The sequence below is a fragment of the Cervus elaphus genome, chromosome 18 (genome assembly GCF_910594005.1).
Source record: "Cervus elaphus chromosome 18, mCerEla1.1, whole genome shotgun sequence".
NCBI classification, from domain to species: Eukaryota; Metazoa; Chordata; class Mammalia; order Artiodactyla; family Cervidae; genus Cervus; species Cervus elaphus.
Window position 1 is genome coordinate 17,800,095 of NC_057832.1, and position 25,009 is coordinate 17,825,103.

At 46.1% G+C, this 25,009-nt stretch overlaps 1 protein-coding gene across 2 annotated transcripts in view; it reads right to left on the bottom strand.

Moving 5' to 3' along the window:
* ABCA13 (ATP binding cassette subfamily A member 13) overlaps positions 1-25,009 on the bottom strand; it is a 379,106-nt gene that overhangs the window by 118,451 nt on the left and 235,646 nt on the right. For both annotated transcript variants that reach the window (XM_043873351.1, XM_043873352.1), the window contains 3 exons: positions 23,065-23,183; positions 21,388-21,475; positions 15,543-15,651 (listed from right to left, as the gene is read on the bottom strand). In XM_043873351.1, the coding sequence (XP_043729286.1) occupies positions 15,543-15,651; positions 21,388-21,475; positions 23,065-23,183 (316 nt within the window). The remainder of the gene's footprint in view (positions 1-15,542; positions 15,652-21,387; positions 21,476-23,064; positions 23,184-25,009) is intronic.

The following is a 25,009-nucleotide window of genomic DNA, read 5'->3' on the forward strand; positions in this document are numbered from 1 at the left end:
AACACTCAGGACTGATTTCCTTTAGGAAGGACTGGTGGGATCTCCCTTGCTGTTCAAGGGACTCTCAAGAGTCTTCTCCAACAACACAGTTCAAAAGTATCAATAGATTCGTGTATACCTAGGGCTGACTCATTCATACCTATGGCAGAAACCATCATAATATTGTAAAGTAATTATCCTCCAATTAAAAATAAAATAAAAGTATTTTTTAAAAAACAGGATTTCACCATGAAGGCTTTTGAGACATCCATGTGTGCTCCCCACCCCAGCAAATTCCATCAGTGTTGTATCCAAAAGAACTCCAGGGCGTCAGGCATCTCATCTTACTGTCAACGATAAAGACCAACCCCATTTCCTGTTCTGACTGGTCATCTCAGAGGTGCAGAGCTGAGGGGCAGCGGCACGTGGAGCTCATCACTGCATCCTCGCCCCACCTCACCCGCCTCCCCTACACGCCTCCTCCTCTGGTGGCTCTAGCCAGTCACCTGTATTTTGCACTCTCTTACGACGGCATGTCAGATATTTACAGAAACACATAGGGCAGAAGTAAACATAAATAAAGAGCTTGGTGCCAGAAGAGACGACAGAAGCCAGGGTCCCACCAGTCCCGCCACCAGGCACTCTGACCCCTGTCCACCCCCGTGCCTCCTTCCCACTCCGGGCTTTGCTCCTCCCGCCCTGGGCTCAGCCACACACCAAAGCACCAGCTTTCATAGCAGAGAGAACAGTGGGAGCTACTAGTCCAGCAAGCTCCCTGCACAGTTTCCAGAACCATTTCTGGACTCTAAATTAATACTGTCTGGGTGCTCTCCCGCAGACTCTCAGCCTGTGTACCAAACACCCACAGTGGGCTTCCCACCCCCTAGACTGGATGCACACATCTGCCGTGAGCCAGCTTCGGTGCTCTTGCCTGTCGGGACCACTGACACCCCCTCTTCCGTCTTCCTGTCCCTGAACACGGCTCTTCCCCCTCCTCAGGTGTCCTCCAGCTCTGGATCCTTCAGGTGCTAAGTCACCTGACAAGCGGCCCGGCATCCACCAGCCCTGTTGAGAGGCGGCCCAGCAGCTGAGGGACTGAGGATTGTGCTCAGAACATGCAGATCCAGCCAATCTCTGGCAAGGGTCCCACCAGGCACTGGCAATGCCGTGCAACACTCAGGGCTCCATGGATGAAGAAGCACGTTCTAGAGGAGAAAACATCTAGAGAAATGCAGCTAGCTGATGGGCAGCTTGGAAAGTATTTTATTTTAGTGACACGGGAGAACGTTGGACCTGACTAACCTGAAAATAACCCGTGGAGCAAGGCGGAGCCTGAAAATGCCTCCTTCAGGTGGCTAGAGGATTGTCATGAGCACAGAAGACGGACTCAGTCTACAATGTTCTAAAAGTTAGTCCAAGGAGGCAGAGTCAAAAGATATAAAAAAGCATGTCATTTAGAGGGTTGAAACTTTGGGTGAGCCTGACCTCTGAGGAAGGAGGTTGAGTCTTCAGCATCTTGTATTTGGCTGGTGTTTCCTACTTGCAGTCTTTGCAAGAATAACACTGTGATTGTAGGGCCGGAGCTTCCCTGAGTTCTATGAGCTTCTAGTGAATTCTCTACCGTGATGGAGAGGCTGTAGCCAGCTGGTCAGAAGCTGCAGAGTTGAGAGGGGGCTTGAGGGAAGGGAGGAAACTGAGGTGGAGGAGGCTCCAGCGGCCTCTCTAAGAGAAAGTCATGTCTGACTCTTTTGTGACCCCATGGACTATAGCCCGCCAGGCTCCTCTGTCCATAGCATTTCTCAGGCAAGAACACTGGAGTGGGTTGCCATTCCCTTCTCCAGAATACCTTCCTAATCCAGGGATGGAACCTGGGTCTCCTGCATTGTAGGCAGATTCTTTACCATCTGAGCCACCTAAGGCCAAACACAATCAGCAGGCGAGTGACCGCCACAATCCTGACCACCTGGACCCCAAGTCATCCACTGTCTGCATCTACAGCCTGTGATGCCCGTGCTGTAGGCGCCACGGAACTGCAACAGCAATCCCTGAAACTAGGCTTGTCTCCATCACATCACGTGTCCTCAGAGCTGCGCTGAGGTAACGACTGGGAGCTGATCATGAGGGAAAGGCCCAGGCTCCTCGAGAAGGACCGCGCACGATGAAAGGAAATCACTCACATCTCTTCAGTGTCGCTTCCAAAGCCTTTCAGAAACGGCATTTCGAAAAATACATTTTGAATACACTTGCCTGATTTTTCTTTGATTATTCTTGTCATTTATATTCCAGCTTTTCTTTCTAAGAATTGGCCCACGGCAATGTGTAAATGTATAAAATTAGTTTTTAGTCTTTTCATTAGAGCACGTCTTCTATAGTTTCCAGAGTCCATATATCTGTCATTTGTAAAAATGCACATCTGTGCTTTTGTCCAATATTCATTATAATAGCAAAGTACTTAACTTGTCTTCAATTCAAGTAGCCACTTTTGGGTTCATTTCTTCTATAAAACTTATCTTTGCAAGTACCCAGATGTCTGTAAACATCTACACCCAAAGAAAAGACTGGATTTGGCATCAACTGTGGGCAAAAGTTTTTGTTCTTTTAATTAATTCACTATAAGAGATGGAAGAGTTTATTTAATCTGACAAAGTATTAAGAGAAATGTGTGAACTTCTCTGACTAGAAGGCATTTTGATGGCTTTCTATCTGTCTCTTCTTCCTCTTAATCTCTCCTGGAAAAAAGATTTTGTTATCAATATTAAGATTAATTATTATGCTTATTGAGTAGTAGATGCCAATCATAAAAAGGTTTTAGATAAAGAATAGGGTACAGAGTAAAATTATACCATAATCCAATCCAAAACCAACCAGAATTAATCACTATTTGCATTTTGATATTAATTATTTCAAAATGTCCAGGGTTTTGTCTATACACACATTATTATTAAATTGTATTTCACTTCAGGTATCTTCTATCTCATGGATCATTCGTGACCTTCAATTAATTTTTTGCTACATTCATGCAAACGTGTGCATAATCTATGTTATTTCACTAAAGTCGATGTTCACAAAATTATTTTATTCACTCTATGGATTCGATACTTTTGTGATATTACTCCTGATGAATCTCTTACATGACTGTCTTTGGGTGTTCTTTTAGGAATATTGATGGTATGTTTCTGAGGTACATCCCACAGAAGGGTATTTCTGTGGTATCTTTACTTTACAAGCAACACTTTCACAATGTATGGAGTTTGGTAAAAGTGTTAGTAGTTCACTTGTGTCCAACTCTTTGTGACCCCATGGACTGTAGCCTGCCAGGCTCCTCTATCCATGGGATTCCAGGCAAGAACACTGGAGTGGGTGGCCATTCCCTTCTCCAGGGGATCTTCCCAACCCAGGGATCGAACCCAGGTCTCAGGCACTGCAAGCGGATTCTTTACCACTGAGCAGGAGTTTGGGTGTCTGGCTTTTTCCTGCCATGTTCTATAGGCAGTGTTACAGGACCTGCTGCCTTGGAGACTGTGGTTAGAGTCAGAAATCAAATTCTGGTTCCTCCAAATGGAGTCGCCCAAATACCCCCAGGTTGTCTCCCTTGTGAGACCACAAAGCCTTGGCCACCACACTACAGAACTCAGAGGAAGGTTCTGACAGGCAGGGACAAGGATCTGAGGACACAGGGGAGGACACTGTGTGTGTCCCCCAGTTTACGTACTGCCCCCACACATCCAGACAAGATGCCACCTCCAAGTGGGAACAGCCAGCAGGGAAAGACTTTTTGTCTGTGCTGGCTCCAAGAAGCCAGGAAGTCAGAAAAGTGTGGCCCAGTGAAAGGAAACCCTCCTGGAAATATCCACTCCAGCCGCCATTCCAGACAAAAGTCTCTAGGAAAACTGCCCTACAGCAGTCGATCTGGAAGTGGCTCCCCTCCTACCTGGGGAGGCAGCTGGCACCCTGGACCCTCTGCCAGCGTTCAAAGGCGAGCTGAGCCTTTTCCCACACCTGGCCAGTGAGATCGACTGAGGGAGGCGGAGCGCGGTGAGGCAGCAGGAAGCCCAGCCCCGGTCCACCAGGGGCACCCGTCAACGTGGCCACGTGGGGCAGGGCTGCCAGGGCTCTGCTTCACCGCCACGCTCTGTCCTGCCCTACGGCCCGTCAGGGGCCACGCCTCCATCCCAGCAGCATCACTGAGGCTAAGGGGGCTTGCGGTGGGGTACGTGGTGTGTCAAGGGGCCTCTGGGAGATGACCATAAACCCTCACTTGGGAGCGGTGAGACAGGGCATGCTGATGCCTTATTTGCCAGGCTCAGTATATCTCAGCCCACCCTCCAAAACAAGGCAGATCTGTTGCAGGGCCCAGGGGTAGGTTCAACATACATTATCCACCTCGTTCTCAGGCCAGATTTCAACAGAAGGACTGCCTGCTTCAAAACAAAACCAAACCACTTCCCTGGATTCAGAATCTAATAATCTGGCATCCAGAATATGTCCAGGATTGAATTGAGAATATCCTTCATAACAAGAACCAGGACAGTCACAACCTGAAAGAGAAAAGACAGTGAACAGACACCACCACTGAGATGAGGCAGGATGTGAGAATTACCTGACGACATAGACCATAAAGATGGTTCAACATGGGACTGTGAATTCTCTTTAGATGCAAAGATAATTCAGTGTATCAGTGAAAAAATATAGCAGTGATAAAAATAATCATGTGGGAATTCTAAAACTGAAAGTAACAGAAATAAAAAAAATTTACTAGATATACTCAACAGTTGGGTGGAAATAGAATGATAGAATCAGTGAGTTTGAGGATGAACAACAGAACTTACCCATGCTAAAAAGCAAAGAAAATAAATCCCAGAAACTAAGGGACCTATGGGAAAATAACAGAAGACCTGACATTCTTATTACCATAGTCCAAGAAGAAAAGAGAGAGGGGGATTGGAAAAGCAGTTGAAGATATAATGACTGAAAACTTTCCTACACTGGCAGGAGATGTAAACCTACAAAGTCCAGAGCTAATTCCAAATGAAACTTAAGTGAATCCCAAACAGGAAAACACAAATAAATCCATGCCACAATATATTATAATTAAATTTCCAAAAATTAAAGATAATCTTACAAGGTCTTAAAACCAGCCAGAGAAAGAGATGGTAACACAAACTCAAAATACAGTGGATTCCTCATTTGGAACCATGGTATCCAAGAGAAATTGGCATATTTTTCAAGTGCAGGATTTTCTTTTCTAATTGACAGCTGTGAGTTATATATTCAGAGAAACTACATTTCAAGAATGAAGGAGAAATTAAAACATTCTCAGTGGAAAGAAAATTAAGAGAATTTACCATTAGTAAACCTACTCTGTTATCCGAGGTGACTGATATTTCTCCCCGAAATCTTGATTCCAGCTTGTGCTTCACCCAGCCTGGCATTTCACTTGATGTACTCTGCATATAAGTTAAATAAGCAGGGTGACAATATACAGCCTTGACGTACTCCTTTTCCAGTTTGGAACCAGTCTGTTATTCCATGTATCAATAATCTCTGATACGCAGATGACACCACCCTTACGGAGAAAGCGGACAAGAACTAATGAGCCTCTTGATAAAAGCGAAAGAGGAGAGTGAAAAAGTTGGCTTCCAAGTCAATATTCAAAAAATTAAGATCATGGCATCCAGTCCCATCACTTCGCGGCAAACAGATAGGTAAACAATGGAAACAGTGACAGACTCTATTTTTTCTGGCTCCAAAATCACTGAAGATGGTGACTGCAGCCATGAAATTAAAAGATGCTTGTTCCTTAGAAGAAAAGCTATTACCAACCTAGACAGCATATTAAAAAGCAGAGACATGGCAGTCTCTACATCGGAGCCCCGAGAACAGCTTGCCTCTGGATACACTACTCGTGGATGTGGAACCAAAGGTGAAGTCTAAGAAAAGGGAAGCTGTTGCAGGAAGAGGCCGAGGCCGAGGCAGAGGAAGAGGGGGTCCTAGGCGATAATGTCTCTCAAGACTACTATTTCAAAGTAGTGGGGAAGGAAGACTGATCCATGACAGAGGAAGACCATGAGGCCAAGGCAGAGGAATGTGAAGTCCTAAGCGATAATGTTCGTGGAGCTTACTGTTTCACAGGGGTGGATGTTCAAGTTTTTTGTACAGGCTTTGTTTGTTTGTAGCAGTTTTTAATAAACAAATGTAGCACAAAAAAAAAAAAAAAAGCAGAGACATTACTTTACTGACAAAGGTCAGTCTAGTCAAAGCTATGATTTTTCCAGTAATCATGTATGGATATCAGAGTTGGACTATAAAGAAAGCTGAGCACCAAAGAACTGATGCCTCTGAACTGTGGTGTTGGAGAAGACTCTTGACAGTTGCTTGGACTGCAAGGAGATCAAACCAGTCAATCCTAAAGGAGATCAGTCCCGAATTCTGATTGCTGATGCTGAAAATGAAATTCCAATACTTTGGCCACCTGATGTCAAGAACTGACTCATCAGAAGACCCTGATGCTGGGAAAGATTGAAGGCGAGAAGAGAAGGGGATGACAGAGGATAAGATGGTTGGATGGCATCATTGACTCGATGGACATGAGTTTGAGCAAGCTCTGGGAGTTTGTGAAGGACAGGGAAGCCTGGCATGCTGTATTCCATGGGGTCACAATGAGTTGGACATGACTGAGCAACTAAACTGAACTGAACTGAAACCTACTCTAAAATAGCAAAAGTCAGTCTTCTAAACAAAAATGAAATCATAGCAGAAGACGACTTAGAACTTCCAAAAGGAAAGAAGAACATCAGGATGTGTTAAAAATGGAGATAAACATAGCAGACCGGCCTTTATCACATGAGTTTCTCAAGTCATACTTTGTGACACAAGGAACCATTAGAACAGGATGTAAGGTGGTGCTCAGTTATAAGTAAATACTTAAGACTGTTATAATTCACAAATGGAGAGACCTAAGGGTCCTAAGTTCAAGTAATGTTTCTATGCAGCACGCAAAGTGGCAAATGCCAGTACCAGTAAGTCAGCCGTGCACACTGTAACACGTAGAATCACTAAGAAAACTAGATCGGGGAGATACTCAAAATATGACAGCTAAACCAGACAGAATCCCAAAAACCATTCCAGACTTCACAGGAAGGAATGGAAAAGAAAACAGAAGAAACAAAACAAATAATAAAGTGTCAGAATCACAATGTAAATCCATTCAATGTAAATGGTCTCAATATGCCAATTCAGTGGCAGAGATCGGTAAGAGTGGATTAAAAAATAAGATCCAACTATACTGTCTACACAAAATTTACTTCAAATATAATGACATAGGCTAGAAATAAAAGGATAAAAAAGATATACTGTGCAAATATTAATTTAAAAAAGCAGGAAAATTATATTAATATCAATTAAAGTAGACTTCACAGCAGGTAAAATTATAGCAACAGTGGGGAAGGCTACAAGATGACAAATGAATTAGTCCACCTAGAACACATAACTATGTACCTACCATCAGAGCCTCAAAATATATGAAGCAGAAATAGGCACAGCGGAAAGGAGAAACAGACAAATCCACTATAGTATTTGGGAACTTCAGTACACCCTACTCAGCATATGACAGAACTACCAGGCAGAAAATCAGCAAGTCTATCAATGAACTGAGCCACAAAACCAGGCAGTAAAACCCAATCGATATATATAGAACACTCCACCCAACAACAGGAGAATACTCATTTTTTCCATCCCCAATGGAAACTTCACCAAGATAAACCACAACTGAACCATAGAACAAACCTCAGCCAACATAAAATCATTAAAAGATGCAGAGTGTGTTCTCTGACTATGACGAACTAAACAAAAAGTCAATGACAGAAAGGTAACAGGAAAATTCCACAAGACTAGAATTTAAACAACACACTTCTAAATAATCCCTGAGTATAAGAACAGGTCTCAAAGGAAATTTTTGAAAGTCAGAAGCCAATCTTACTTGTATTGCTTCAAAAGTAATCAGTCACAGCTTTGTAAAAGAAACTGTTCTTCAGCTTTGAACTTTAGAAAAATCATCAGATTTTTTTAATCAATAATTTCTATCTCGTAATTTCCAGTTTGGGAATACTGCTTGATTTATGGCAAACTCCTTTGTTGGCCCAGAGTAATGCTGTTTTGTTTTTGATGCACGTTTTCTTCTCTCATCATTCTTTGTTACTTTAATTAGTATTTGTTTTCTTTCTTTGTTACTTTAATTAGCATTTGTCTGTTTTCTTTCTCTACCTAATCCGAATAGCTCTCCTCCTCATCATCAGTTTAATGACATCATCCTTTCCCTCTGTGCTCTGAGGAGGCTGCACATGGGACAGGAAGACTTGCAATCAATACGGTGATTCTGCATCCAATGAAAATTTATGTCACCATCTGCATCTCGGCAGTCATCTTCTGCCCCAACCCTGCCACTTGGGCTGGCTGTCCTTCCCCTTTTCTCTTCTGTTTGACGAGTTCGCACGTCTCCCTGGACCTGTGCAGACGTGAGCTCATCCTAAGATGCTCTCTTGGCAACCCCTTCTCAGTGTGTGCGGTGTCCTCCTTCCACGAGACGTGGGGCAGGCCCCTGACCCCATGCTGGGTTTGACAGCTGGCTTTGTCTTCTGCTCTGACTCCTCTTTGTTGAGGCCAGGGGCTGGTCCTGACACCTCAGTGCCTACGGCCCTCTCAGCACAGGGAGCTCGTCACCTCTGCTTGGGTGACACCGGATTTTCTCTCTCAAATATCTCCAAACAAACTGAAGGCCAGTGCTGACGGCCAGTTCCTGACACCCGACATCTCTTTGTGCAGAAACTCTGCTGGACCAATCTGAGCAGACCTCCTGTTCTCAGCCCTGGCTCTCTCACCAGGACTCAGGGGTTTATTCCTACGGGATGTGCATCTTATTCCATCACAAGGAATGTAGGGAGGAAATTCTGCTAAACATATTTTCCTTCTGATCACTCTGAGGAAATGGCCTTGTATTTACTGTTCAATTCTAGGCTTTGAACAGTGAAGTTTTTTAGGATAAAATTTCTGGGGAGAGCTATCTAACTGTTGTTTTTACTGTGAAACACTGATTTTTTTTTTCAAGCAGTCTCTTTTTTAAGTTATGCATACATGGGAGAAAATTCATAACTTACCGCATGAGACAGAACATTTTAAACATTTTATGTGATTCATCTACTCAGAGAAAAAGCCACCATTAATATTTCTGAATCAGTGTGTGTGTGTTATATACATAGATACCTATTGTCTCTCTATACTATTCCACTATATCAAATTCCTGCTTGGAGGTATGTATGTTGCTATAATTTTTTAAAAACTACTTTAAACCATTAGGCAAACATAACTTTAAAGATAATTCTGAAATTACATGCTCATTACTTCCTCCTGAAAAATACCAGCAACTAGAATTGTTTGGCTATGTGGTTTCCCTAAAACCCTCTTACATAAGAATTACTTTGATTCTTAAAACAATCCTGTGAGTAGGTAGGCTCACTCTTACCATAACTAAAATGGTACTGTGTTAAAAAAAAGTAACCCAGAGAACTGTAACCTGCTTCCCTCCTGCTCACAGGCTCATCTCACCCCCAGCTGCAGGCTCATCAGCCCTCCCATGTGCTCCCCGCCACAGTCACCTTCCCCTCCCCGGGGCTGAGAGCACCTCTGCCAACTGTCACCTCCAAGGGGATTCAGAAAGTGGGGTACGGAGAGGAGGAAGGGGGAGTGGGAGGAAGGGGCAAGCTCCTTCTGGCTCCTGATGCAGGACCACACTTCCTGCCCCCAGCTCAGGTGTCCATCCTGCCGGGCAGCGGTGTCCAAGCAGCTCTGAGTTCAGAGGAGAGGCAAAGGGGGAGCCCTTGACTGTGACTCCCACTCACCCACTGTCTATCTCCCTGCCGCGGTAACCGAAGTATGACTCAGCCAGGCACTCTCAGTTCAGCCCACGTGGCCGTCTGCGTGTCTTCTTTAAAAAACATCTGCCCATTTCTTATTCAAGTTATTTATTTATTTCGCTATTGAGTCAGAGGTGCTATACATATTGGATATAACTCCATGGACTACATGGTCTGCAAATATTTTCTCCCGTTCCATAAAGTGCCTTTTTCATTTTATTGATTGTTTCCTTGAATTAACTAGGTCAGACTCAGAAGAACAAATACTACATGATCCCACTTACATGAGAATTCTAAACTAGTTTAACTCCTAGAAGCAGAGAATAGAATAGTAGTTATCAAGTGCTGGAGGAAGGGGAGATGGGAGGTGGTATCAAAGGTATAAAGTTTTAATTATACAAGCAGTTAAGTCTTAGACCTCTGTGCAGAGCCTAGGGTTTAAGGCACTGTATTGTGTATTTAAAAATCTGCTAAAAGGATTGATTTTATGTTATTTAATCACAAGACAGATTGATAGATAATAGAGGGACAGACAGATAGATAATAGACAAATTGCTGTTGTTCAGTTGCCAAGTCGTGTCTGACTCTTGCGACCCCCAGGACCTCAGCATGCCAGGCTTCCCTGTCCTTCACTATCACCTGGAGTTTGCTCAAACTCATGTCCATTGAGTCAATGATGCCATCCAACCATCTTATTCTCTATTGCCCACTTCTCCTGCCCTCAATCTTTCCCAGCATCAGGGTCTTTTCTAATGAGTCAGCTCTTCACATCAGGTGGCCAAAGTATTGGAGCTTCAGCTTCAGCATAAGTCTTTCCAATGAATATTCACAGAATTCTCCAAGCAAGAATACTGCAGTGGGTAGCCATTCCCTTCTCCAGGGGACCTTCCCAGCCCAGGGACTGAACCCAGGTCTCCAGCACTGCAGGCAGATTCTTTACTGTCTGAGCCACCATGGAGTGACGGTAGACAGATAGAGGGAAACAGATGGATGGACAGACAGATGTATGGGACAGAGGGAGGCAGAGGTAACATTAGGGGCCTGACCATGATGATGGTTTCAGGTTGTATACTTACCCCAAACCCATCAAGGTGTCTGTATTGTGTTTACAACTCTTCGTACGTCAAACGTATCTCAGTACAGTTTTGTTTTGTTTTGTTTTTAACGTAGAAAGTTGAGCAGAAATGTTTAAGGTGAAGAAGAGTGAAAGAGTGCTCTGGACAGAGGCGGAGCAGGAAGCAGGCCCGAAGGGGCAGCGGTGAGTGGGGTGTCGTGCTGGCCACTGAGGGGGCAGGAGGGGAGCATGGCAGGAACGGGCGTGGTGACAGGTCAGCAGTGGGTTAGAAGGCGGAGTTTGACGTGGGAGGAGACACAGGCACTGATGCCTGAACACGGGGCCAGGACAGCCTCAGCACCTCAGAAACGCTTCCCCCAGCAAAGCGTCAGCATCTTAACCATGTCCTTATTCTTGAGTCACTATCAATGGAATCACAACAAAAGTACTTTCCAAGGGGCTCACCCAGGCTGCGGCAGGGGGATGCGGACGTGTGCACAACGTGAAGCGGGGGGGTGAGGTGCCTGTGATGGGCAAGCAGCATGAACTTGGGTTTGGGTTTGAAGGTTTTACTATTATTTCATCCGGGAAGGTATGACAATCAGTCAGGCTTATCAAGAACCAAGAAGAAAGGAGGGAGGGCGTGTGGCAGAGAGGAGTTCGGAAGAGAGAGAGTCAGGAGGGGCTGTCTGGCCAGAAGTGGGGGGCCTCAGGTTGTAGAGGGGAGTCTATTCTATTTGATTACAGGGGATACAGGAAGGCAGGTGGGCGTGTGATCTGACGGACGGACTCTGTGGGAGATGTGGGCACTTAGAGGGCATGCAGCTGTGGGCTTGGGGGAAAGTGGGAGTCCAGGGACTCACCCAAGAGGCTGACACAGGAGCCGGTGGTGCAGATACTGAGAATATCCAGGATCCCAAGGGCAGGGAGACTGACTGATGGTGGGAGGCGCAGGAAGACACTGTCCAGGCTGGGGGGACTTGGCCTCAACTGACTTAATTTCCCTCGGAACCCAGAAAACATCATCACGTGACCTTGCTGTTGTGGCTGCTCAGTTGCCAAGTTGTATCCGACTCTTTGTGACCCCACAGACTGCAGCACACCAGGCCTCCCCGTCCCTCACTGTCTCCCTTACCTTGTGACTGTCCTGCTGACATGAGAACGAAGCCTCCGAGTTGCCACATTCTGTGACCCCCACTCCTCAGATGAACTGAGGCTACCTCCACACCTGCCCCCTCCCCGGCTGCAAGACGCTCTGCCCAGAACCCACAAATGTCCAGGCCACTGTGGGCAGTCACCGAGCAGGACGCGTGGACTCATGCAGGAGGAAGAGTCTCCCTGCAGAGTCTGTGCATGAACACATCTACTCATGTAGACCGCCACCAGCCTGTCAGTGGGTCTAACGATGACTCCAGATGCTGGGCTAGGCTAGTCACCTGCTTTACATTGAGTTTCATGCTTAAAATCAGGGGGGCCCTGACAAGCTGCAAATTTGCTGGGGCACAGCAGGGTGGCCAGGCTAGGTCAGGGCTCAGAAAGCTCCTCCACTGAAGGCAGGGATGTCCAGGTGTGCCAGGACCCAGGTCCATGGAGACGAGAAGCAGGTATGTCATATGCAGAGTGGTTCATCAGCGGTTGTTGACAAGATGCCCACTGATCAGGTTCCCAGTTCTGCTGGGCTCAGGACTCAGGCTCTGCTTGCATGGCCCTGCCTGAGTCCCACGGCCCGTGAGTCATCATAATGGCTAAGCTAACAGCTCATTGTCTGTCCATTGCAGACGGACAGACAGCCAGGGATGTGAGGAGGGGCTTCTGTGAAGACCCCTGCTCATCAGAGTCCTTAATTAACGCTCGGCTATGACAGGTCACCACACATTCTCCCGAGGGACTGTGCTCCCAGTTCACCTCATAGACCCTCCTTCCCATGAGGACCACGTACACACGCCAAGAGGAACTGGGATGAGACACAAATAACATACTGGTCAAGAAGTTGCCAGTAGCTGATGATAAATGTCTTCTTCAAGTCAACACAACCTTACAACAAAGGAACAAAAAATCTACTACCAGTGGATGCTTCTCAGCTGACCCCTCCCCAGAAAGGTCTGGGAACCCAGAAAACAGGGCAGAGGAGACACAACCGGTGGACGCCTACGGGCTAGTTACACTGCTCCCAGGCCCAACCGCTGCTTGTGTTACACACAGGTGCACATGCCTGTGCACACACGCACACACACACTCCCTGCTCATCCTCATAGCCAACCTCCCACAGAGCAGAGTTTATCCATCTGGCCTCCTAAATCCCTGAAAAGGCCTCCCTCACCACCCTCCTTCCCTCTGATTCCATCTCCACAAGTCCCCATGTCCAGCTCCACAGAAGCCACCAGCCAACGCACCACACACCCATTTTCCTGGAGATGCTGGAATATTGGGTGATTTTTTCTCCTGCTCTTCCTGACACTCTACCTTCCTCTGGACTCTGTGCCGAGATCTCTCACCTCGGGCCACAGCCCCTCTGCCTCCTTCCTACTCCCACCCTTTCCCACCCCAACTTTCCTGTCTCCACGTCAGCTTGGGCTAAATGGTTTTTATTCACAACCCCTCTCCTGACCTCATCTCTCCAGCTGTCTGAATCCTGTTGCATGTGTATTTTCATCTGACATGTGACATGAACCCACCACCTCTGAACTTGTAAAATCCCTCACTCTGTCTCTCTCTCCTGAATCATTCCCAGGCCATCAGTACTGACCACTACATCATTCATTACTAAAAGCTCAGATTTATATTTTAATCCTTTAAACTCTTCCTCTAAATGTCCTGGTGACAAATTCTTAATTTTTCTTTCTGTTCCCTTCTCCAAAGGCTCAACCTTTCCTCCCACCTCTTTGAAGCTGATAATTTTCACTTGTTTGCCTTGAGGTATCTTGGCCTTACCTGGGTTACTTCTAACTTGGGAGCAGCGTCCTTCCAGCAGGGCACATGGCAGCAGCCAGGGCTCCTCCCTTTCCCACGTGGTTTCGGATTATTCTTCCTAACACACTCCTGGGATCCTGCCATCCTCATTCTCAGATACAGATCAAGCCTTTTGGCTGCCCATTACATAAAGGCCATCATCCTCCGCTGTCAGCCAAGGTCAAGCAGAAGCTGGCCTCAGACGCCCTCTTAGAGAGATCAACAGTGTTCCTGGACACTCGCCCTCAGGATGAGGTCAACTGGAACTCCCTCCAGGAACTTGAGCAGATGCTCTGACTTCTCTCATATCAGCACCACTAGTACCCACAGTAGCATCCTGACATCAGTCACACTTTTGCTCATGTTCCAGGTCCAGTGTTAGTGGCCTCCTCCATGAAGCATGTTCCATGAAGCATGTTCCCCTCCATGAAGCACATTCCATGAAGAATGCTCCCCTCCATGAAGCATGCTCCCCTCCATGAAGCATGTTCCATGAAGCATGTTCCCCTCCATGAAGCATGCTCCATTTGTGCCTATTAGAAGCACCCTTTCAGTTTGTAGCAGTAGAAAGGCAAAGGCTGTGTTATCAGCTGTACCTAGAACCGAACTGTGGCCCCATCACTCAACAAGCAGGTTGTGGGTGATTCCTCTGAATCTCAGTTTTTTTAAACAGTGAAAGAGGCAAATGCCACCCACCTTACCAAATAAACACAAAAACTAAATGGGACCATGGATATAAAAACATCTAATGCCCCTAGTACATTTCAGACATAATAAACACCACTCTGCTATCCCTCATCCATAGCACTCTATACTCTTTAGTACTTCACTTGGGCACACACATTTTTATATGTGTTGCCATCCCAAAACAATTGCAGTGCCACAGAATAATTAACTCTGTTTTATTTGAAAATTGGTGGAGAAGGGAAAACAAAAATGGCAGAATGAATTCGGAGTAAAGTCATGGCATACTGGGGAAATGGTTTAACATTTATTTCTATGTGAATTAATGCTTCAAAAAAATCCTGTAAATAAATTATGATAGCTATGACCTGCTGGTATTTACACATCTGCTTGTATTCTTTCTTTTTTTTTCCCAAAGAACTGAATGAATTTGATAAACTACTCAAGTGAAGCATATAACATCCGCTTAAACCAATAAATCCACTCTGGGTTCCAGAAATGGACCTGTGTCATTTACCAAAATGAGCAAGCACAGGGAGTGAATTCACAGTCCGCACAGGTAACTGATGGGTGGAGGGCTCAGCATAGAATAAATTAGGGTAAGCGATGAGCTCCCTCCCATCAGTAATGGTGACCTGGACCATACGACAGAGTCTTTAGAAAGAGCAATTACTCTTGCTTCTGGAAGACGCTAAGTCACTAGGAGTGAGCTCTCTAGTCACCTTTGACTGCTGTCCTCTCATAGCTGAGGTCACAACTCCACAGGTAAAGACACTGAGGGACACACACACACACAAAAGCCACCACAGCCTCTCGATGTGGACGCATTTCTACACGGATTGGCTGCCAAGCAGAAACTTCGCGTCGCTCTTCACATTTCTGCTCACAACTTTTTCTGATTCTTTCCCATTTAGCAACACTGTCTTTGGAAAGTAGTGGATTAGAAAATGCACACAGAATAACATTACCGTACTGTCTCCAGTCTGCGGTAGGGGGTAAGCGCCTCCACAAAATAAGATTGTTGAGATGATTTAGGTAGGAAGGCAGGGAGTGGAAGCCTTTCTGGTTGTACCACACCTAAAAGAGAAAGATAACTTAATGGCCCTCCTGAAATTAGTTCTTAAGTCTGTTCATAAGCTGTTCTCGGATATAGGGAACACGTGTAAATTTGCTTCTCCAGCACCTGAACACAGGCCTCAGGGTAATGGTCCTGCATGGCTGACAGTGAGCAGTGAATTCCAGCCTGCTAAATATTTTATATTTATCTCCAGCATATAATTTATAGCTAAAAATAGATTAATTTTCCCCAGAACAAATGTAAGTGTTGCTCTATAATTATATTCTCACAGCAAAAAAGGAAACTAAGCCCATCATTTTTTTCTTCTTTCTCCATTGGTAAGCTAACGAAATCTGACCTGCAAATTAAAAGCACGGAAATGATAAGAAAAAAATGATGACTCTCAAATTAATAACTGAATATGGAACATTATTCCTCAAAATAAATTGAAGTGAACATTTGCTGAGCATGGAGAATAAAGCAGCAGGCCCGTCAGACAGGAGGAAGGTGAAGGAGAAAACAGGAGACAGACAATATTATTAAAATTGAAATAAGAAGTAGCATAAAAAATACTAATTGAACCATCAGTATCTATATCTCACAATATTGATATTTTAATGAAAAAAATTTTAATGCACTCAGTGGAATGCTGGTGAGTGTCTTTAAGAGATAATGAATCAACCAGCAAATTCTGACCTTAATTCAAGTTCATTTCTCTAGATGACACTGTCTTTCGTGACAGTCTTCTTTGTGGAATTGGAGCGGCTCTCTTGCTGGCTCCTACTCAGAGGAAGCTGTGCAGGCTCTCGCAGTCTGTGCCAAGTTAAGGCCAAAGCTCGGGTCCCTGGGCTCCCAACCCGTCCCCCGCCCAGCCCCATCACAGGGTGACCAGCTGTCTCCACCAGTGTCCTGAGTTCCCGGGAAGAACCGAGCATCCGGCGACAGCTCACGGAAACGCCCATCTCCGCAGGACGGTGGCCCGACTCCTTCTTAGGAAGCCCGCCTCACTGGGCGGCTAAGGAGGCAGAGCTCTGCCCTCTGTCACGGCGCTGCCACCGCACACCCCCATCTTCAAACAGTTTCTCAGGTTCAGGGAAACCCTCAGCCCTCACTCTCTCCAGCTCCAAGGAGGAAGAAATTCTGCTCAAGACCAACCATCCACAGGCCCAGGACAACCCTCGGCTGTGCTCAAGTGGATCTGAGACTGGTGACAGAAAAATCCACAGACTCACAGACGGGTGTAATTCAGACACAGGGTTCTGAAAAGCAGGGGAAAGCGTGGGTTCCCTTCACAGGGCAGCCCGCCCTGCCCTGCACTGAGATCACTTACCAGAGGGTATCTGCCCCCCTTCTGTACCCGACAGTGGCCCCAGTCCCTGCAGGAACCCCCAGTCCACCTCTCACCACTCCCACCTTCAAACACACACGCCTGCAGATGTGCTAACATACAGGGACTAGCTGTGCTTCTGGATACAATGACGTAAAATGCGAGACTGCTAAAGTTAAAGGACACACAGAAGAAAACCTCCGCTGTGGACGGGAACCACAGTCCACAACCTGCTCCCCCCACCACCAGTCTTGGCTCCACTAACCGCTTAACTGGAGGAAAAAACATGAAAGCCAAGGGGGCTCTCTGCCCTTGACGTGGGGCCTTCAAATTAGTTTGTTTGAAATTTTGTTTTAAAAGCAGGGTGACATTTTTTTCAGCTTAGAAATGACACTGCACACGGAAATGCCATCGTGGTCCAGCGGCCAAGACACCGCACTTCCAGTGCGGGGCCTCGGGTTCCGTCCTTGGCTGGGGAACTAGGATCCCGCCTGCCTCACGGCTTGGCAAAAATTTTTTTTCATCTTTAAAAATTAATTGATTGATTAAAATAAAATAGCAACAAGGATTTACTGTATAGCACAGGGAACTGTGTTTAAAAAAAAAAAAACCACTGTACAAAAACACAGAGAGCAAACTGGGGTAGCTGCAGTGGGGCGGGCACCCCAGAGCCTGGGCGTCTCGCCCACTCCTCCCCATCGGCTTCAGCTTCAGCGCTGGGTCAAGTTCACGCTCCGTTTCTCCTCCACCCGCGGCTATGGGGGTTCTGATCCGGGCTCAGCCCCTGTGCCTCTGCTGACACCGCGGTGCCCCAGACAGCCACCAGGACTGGGTCTCCACCATCATCCCAGCTGAGGCCAGCAGCTGACAAACCTCTCCACTCAGGGACACAGTCTGCAGGCCAAAGGTCAAGAGGGATGCCTCATGGTCAAGACCAAGTCACAGGTGTGGCCGTGAAACTTGGCGATGCTTGCTGAGGGAGGGGTGGTGCCCAGTGACTCTCTCAGGGGACAGAGGGGCTTCCTATCTAAGGGGTATAACCCTGAGGACCCTGACGTCCCAAAATGCTCATTATGAGATGCCAGGGTTCATCAAGGGGGCCAAATCAGAGGGCAGAGGATGCGGCCATGCTGGACCCTGAGGGCTCCAGCCCTGCTCTCTGCAGGCAGGAGGCCAGTGAGGAGCTGCCCCATCAGCCTGTTTCCAAATCCCCACTCGTGGCCGTCAGAAACAATGGGAGAAGCACCCGGCAGAGAAGAGTCTGGGCATGGGAACACGGCCACGGGGACAGTGCCGGAGGCCGGGTGGGATCCGGGCAGGGAGCATTCCCACCAGAGGGAGAGCAGGCATTCTGTGCAGAGCGCAGCCCCCCAAAGCCCCGCCCAGCCCCATGACGGCCAGCTGCTGAGGGCCCTGACAACCGTGGTGTTATCGTGGGCACAGGTGACCAACACACAGAGTTTCAAGGAGCAATATGAACATCATTTCGGTTCTACTACAAATCGGCTTTTGCTTGGGAGAAATTTTATAAATTCTTTTAAGTAAGCGACAGATGCTTCATGATGATCTTAAATAAGTTGTGGGACTTCCTTCCCTGCTGGTCTCTAAGTCAGGACCAATAAATCCAATAGCTGAAGGAGGAAGTTAACCTCCTTTTAGGAACTTATCATGACACCTCAAAACAGACCTTTCATGTCAGGATCCATAGTAACAGTTCCTCAGAAAGGCAACTAAGTTACTGAAAGGAAAAAAAAAATTTCTGGGTGGATAGTCAAATGCCTAAAAGTCTACATGAGAACAGAACAGAATGAAGGCCAAACACCAAGAGGGCAGTGTGTTTAGCCTTTAACTAAAGTGTATACATTCTAGAGGGTCTCCCTGGTGGCTAAGAGGTAAAGAATCCGCCTGCCAATGCAGGAGATGTGGGTTTTATTGGTGGATTGGAAGATCCCGTGGAGAAAGGAAATGACAACCCACTCCAGTATTCTTGCCCGGGGAAATCCCATGGACAGAGAGACCCTGAAGGGCTACAGTCCATGGGGTCGCAAAGAGTTGGACAGAACTCAGCAACTGAACAACAAAATACATTCTAGAGGGTGTTTAACTAAACCAGCTGAATACTCACGATGTGAATGAAATCATTCATAAAGGTTCCATGAGAGATATTATAAAATATGATGAATTTTAATTATTAAGCCTATTTGTATGCAAATTTCCCATTTTCTCCTCAAAAAGACTCCGAAAATCGTAGACTCTATGTCTTATGAATGTACCCCAAAGGCCAAAGTAAAAGGCTGGTGGTTAATTACCGAAAGGTTAATGTAATAATTTGACATGACATCAACCACCAACAGTGCTATGGGAATCTGAGACAACAGATGCCCTTTAGAGTCGAATGCAGACTCACGATCGTTGAGCTCCCTGCAAAGAGGCTCTCTCCCCAAAGGGCTGGATACTTGCACACCTGAGTATGGCAAAGTCCATGTTAAACAACATCAAAAGCTGCAGAAGTCACTGCTCAAACACGCTGATACAGAAGACAAACAAAGAGGAAAAGGAGCAGGTGTCAGGGAGACACAGGGTGCTGAGATCTCTCACGGGAGCAGAGACACAGGAGAGCCTTGGCTGCACTGCCCCAGGCCCTAGAAGCACAGACGGGACGCTCCACCGTCAGCAGGAGGCTTGGTATTCACACAGAGCAGAAACTTAAAATGCTCTCAGAGGAAATGAGCAGATTCCTCCTACAAACTGGGTTTACTTTAATAACAGTCACATCATGTGTTCAAAAAGCCAGCAAAGGGATTTTAGATTATTTTCTATCAAGCTATGAATCTTGATCTTTTCATCTTAAGCTACAAATCTTTCCCTGTGTGTGGCCTGCAGCGTGAGAGAGATTTGAACAAACCTCAGTTGAAATAAGGGATGTCTGAACAGTCTACACAGGGACTGGAACTTTTCATCAGGGATTACACTGTGAAATACGACTGTTAAAACTTCTCTCTGTGATTACATTGTGAAGTGTGAATGTTAACATTTTCACCAAGGATTACATTGTTAAAAACCTGTAAAGCACCTTTATTTCACTGAATAATCCTTCAACATGCACAAGCCTGGATCCTGAAAAGCTTTTCCATGTCCATGAACCATGAAAGGCCCCACGACAAGGCAGAGACATTTCATCAGTGATATGACAGGTATACAAGCAGATTCCACTCCCAGGTGGCCTAGTGGTAAAGAATCCACCTGCCAATGCAGGAGACTCAAGAGACACGGGTTTGATCCCTGGGACAGGAAAATCCCCTGGAGTAGGTAACCTGCTCCAGTATTCTTGCCTGGAAAATCCCATGGACAGAGGAGCCTGGAGAACTACTGTCCATGAGGTCGCAAAGAGTCAGACACAACTGAGCAAGTAACACACATACACACCACTCCCACGACTTACTCTTTCCCAATCTCTCTCAAAATCGGGACCAAAGCCAGACTATTTCCCCAATCACCGAGACTGCGAGCTTCAAATCTTTCCCATCTTAAGGTTGTACCAACCTCTTTCCTTAGGGAAACCTGCCCTGATTCCCTGCCTCCAGGTTCCTCGGTGGGTAAGGGGGTAGGGGTGGTACTGGTGGGTAAGGGGGTCTTTCCTGGCCACTCTCGGTAATGCCAAAGGGATTTTCCTCATTCATAGGGCCAGACCAGCAGGGCTTAAAAATCCAACCCCTGGGAGGGGTCCTGCCTGCTCACCACACTGGGTCCATCCAGTCATCAGGAAGAAAAGGAATTTATTGGGTTGACCCAAAAGTTGGTTCAGAATGTTACAGGAAAAACCCGAATGAACTTTTTGGTTAATAAATGCATGTATCAAGATCGCTGTCATCCTGATGCTGCTGCTGCTGTGGCTGAGTCCCTTCAGTCGTGTCCGACTTTTTGCAAGCCTATGGACTGTAGCCCGCCAGGCTCCTCTGTCCGTGAGATTCTCCAGGCAAGAATACTGCGGTGGGTTGCCATGCCCTCCTCCAAGGGATCTTCCCGACCCAGGGATAGAACCTGCATCTCTTATGTCTCCTGCACTGACAGGCAGATTCCTTACCACTTGTGCCACCTGGAAAGCCCCACCCTGACAATAAGTGTCTTTATTATTACATTTTTTTGATGTGTCTTTAAAAGAAGATTACTTTCCTTATTTGCTTTAGATCTATCAGGTGAATTCCCATCTTAACAAAAAACAGTGATCTATTTCATATATCTCTAAATAGCCTAAAGGAAACGATTCATTTTCTCTTTCCAAGAGAATGTTCACGTACAACTGGCTGTATTTCAGGGTAACAAACACTGGTATTTGGTTCGATGTTGCCAATACCCACAAAGGGTACAAAGCAAGTTTCCCTGAATGCTTTCTAAAACAAGAAGAAAAAGAAAAAAGGAAAGACTGTACCTTTGCCAGATTTGGGGGTTTTGACATATTTGAATTTGTGTCTTGAACTTGATCGGGGATTTGCACTCCAAAAGACCATCCTCCGAGCCTGGGGAAGTAAACAAGAGGTTAGAGCTTCTGCCAGGCAGCACCAGGCCCTCCTAACAGAGGGCGTCCCCCACCCACCACACCGGTCATAGAGCCCATAAAACCGTGGCTGCTGAACTTCCAGGCTCTGGGTCGCAGCCCCCCCCCGGGTCAGCCTGCTGCGGGATGAGGCCTGGCCCCACGCAGGAGTCTGAGGAGGGTGCTGAGTTTTTAGCAAGGATGGATGAGCTCACCCACTCCTCACCCACGTTAGAATATGAGCCTCTCAGAACTCACCACCACGTTAGAAAGCATGCCCCGTGCAGGACTTTGCTGTGCTCACCTGTCTGGCTGGTATTCTAATTAACGGTCATTTCTCCTAAAGATCAGCTGTCAGTACCCTCTGGTCTGTCCTGCTCTTCTGAGTTTTCAGTCTGTTTTGACTTGTTTTCTTCCTCTTGCTTCTTTCACCCTCTGTTCACACACTGTGTCCTGCCGGCAGGAATCCCTGGCTACTTCGATTGGGGTGAATCTCCTTCTCTTTGGGGTTCACACAAGACCTTACATTTCCATTTCCTGTGTTGATTGCTATGCTGGGCCTTACCTGTCTTTTTCGCCAGTTCATCGACCTATACAGCTCTGTGAGTTTCTCCCGGGGATATGGGGTGAATTACATCTTTCCTCTCCATATCCCTTGGGTTATATACTATATTTAGCACTTATGAAGCTTCTAAAAATATTGAACATTAGAAATAAAAACACACACTAAACTTTGTTTCCCAGTTTCTGGATAAAGGAGATTAAAACAACAAATTTCCACCATTGTGCCTGGATTTAGAGCAGAAATTTGGGGCAAAAGAAGAAGGATAGAGTCCCACTAGGCTCAATTTAATTCAATCATTCATTTCAGAGACTCAATCATTCACTGATTGAGTGCCTTTTGTATACCAGATACTATTCTAAGTCCTGGGCACACAAGTGCCCACCTTCAAAAATCAGAGATTCCTGGATGTGTTTAAAGGCACAAAGGGAGGGCAGCAGGGGCCAGACACGGTCCAAGAAGCATCAGAAGGAAACAGAACCTGGGGGTGGGGTGGGAGGATGTTCTAGGCATCGCAGACACACCAAGCAATGATGCTTTTGTGTTGGGAGGTCTCAGGAAATTTGATGAAATAGTGAGTATGACTGCAATTTAAATCAATGAGCAGCTCATCCCTATCCTCTCATCTAGATTCCCCGTCTTAGGCTCAAGGAAATGCAGCACAGAATAAAAGCTTGCCGCAAAATCTCTTAAGAGGGACTTTAGGATACCGTGGAGAGCTTCCCTCATTATGCTGTGAACGTCTCAGAGCTTATCCTCTAAAGCAGTCAAGCTGCTTCTGGCTCCCCCAGGTGACACTCCATGAACATGACTCCCCCACTCCCCCCGGGCCCAGAGTGAAAGTCAGCAGGAGGAATCTGATTAAGTTCTGCAGCACTGCTTTGGAATTTTTATGAGTATCAAGGTTAGCAGGAGACTTCTGAGCTTTGAAGAACATCAGCATTTGAAACGATCAGATTTCCTAAGCAACTCTGAGAACAGGAAAGATACAGCAGAGGTTTCAAACCCACCTCAGTTTTTCCGTCGGTGCCAGCAAATACTCCTCCAGGGGGAGGCCAGAGAGGTTGAGAAGCTGGTGGCCCAGGTGGTTGGTCAGGTAGGGAGCCCTGGTGCTCGCATTGGGGCACTTCTGCAATCATTTCCAAAGATGGGAAGTAGAAGCTTGTTCACAACCCACACACAGGTTTCCCGAGACTACTTAAGCAAAGTCAATGTGACTCTTCCCAGCCCTCACTTTTTCAGCGACTCATCGATGGCCTTTTATATGTTCTGATTCCTCATGTCTCTCTTAAGAGTCACCTACATTTGAGAATTATACCAGAATTCCGCTGCGACCTTTGCCATTAGTTAGATTGGGGGACTTCCAATCCTTTCCTGTATATAAGTTGGGCAGATGGGTAAGAACTCAAAAGGGAAAATATGTTTTCACTGGGGTCATCCTGCATTTGAAGAACCACCAAGAGAGTCAGAGGATGGTAAGCGAGAAAATTCAAAAGAATGTGTTTCTTCCTTAAATGCCTGAAACAGAAACCAAACTCCTCTTCTGCAGACACTCAGAGGCTTGGAACCTGTAAATATTCGCCCGGCAGGGACCACCTGACTCCCTCTCTCCTGAGGGCCTCTGACTCCTAACCGAGTGGACTAGCGTTTCTGGAAGATTCTGCCAAGACACCTATGCGCCACACACACACACACAAAAACAAGGATTCTTTAGTCAGATAAATTAAAAGCTGCCTCTTTCCCACTCCTTGTGATTTGAGCATCTCACAGGAGCTATGGCAAAGAGACCTGTTACATGGGGCTTTCTCTGACATTTCTGAAGCTCCCTTGGCTATGGAGCTTCTTCACAGGAAATGCTTTTCTCCTTGCACACATATTTCTGAGATCTCACAGTTCATGTGAGTTGGAGCGAATTCCACATCAACCATTCTGGTACTCGTTCATTCATTCCTCTGATACTGACACCCAATCTAATTCCAATAAATTTCAGGGAGCTTGTAATAAAAAGTACCAGTCTAACAGAATGAGTGAATCAAGGCCAAAGAATCAGAGCATGGAGTGAAAACTTACAGGATTCCTGAGTTAATGGAATAAACAAGATGGGGAAGAAACAAATCACTGGGTCCATAAAGAACTTGGGCAGAACAGCTGGTCACCACAAAGGAGCAGCAAATAGAATCACCAATGGCCAAGGCCAAAAGGGTAACATGTGGCATCCATCAGTGGCCTCTGGTGGGCCCTACCTGGACGTCCATGGTGCTATGTAACTGCCTCACCTGAGTACAGACATTTGGTCTAAGAGAAGAAAGGAGACTAGGTCCATCGAAAGGAAGCCTTTCTAAAGTCACTACACTATTAGGAGGGCTTCCCTAGTGGCTTAAACAGTAAGAATCTGCCTGCAATGCAGGATACATGGGTTCAATCCCTGGGTTGGGAAGATCCCCTGAAGAAGGGATTGGCAACCCACTCCAGTATTCTTGCCTGAAGAATTCCATGGACAGAGGCTATAGTCCATGAGGTCGCAAAGAGTCAGAACCAACTCAGCAACTAATACACACCCTGTGGACCACTAAACAGAAAAGACATAAACATGCACACATGGTCATTTTCTTAAAACTCAATTTAAATTAAGATTTTTGTTTGTCTTATTTTTTTCCTGTAAATTAGGATAGCCATATCTGTTTGTTGATTTTAGCCAATAGGCCTGTGCCTTTTACTAACTGCCTCTTGAGATTTCCTTTGAGATGAGTTCCAACTAGTTATACACATAAACTTCACTCCATTCTCAACAGACTGGACAGTGTGTCTCTCACTGTAACAGGGGTAACCTACTTCCGTGTGCCATTGTATCGCTCGACGATAGTTAGAAGAGCCATGTGATATCTCAGATTTTTAACATCCAGCTTTCAAAACTCAAATAAAAATACAAAAAACCTAAGGTCACTGCCTTGAAAT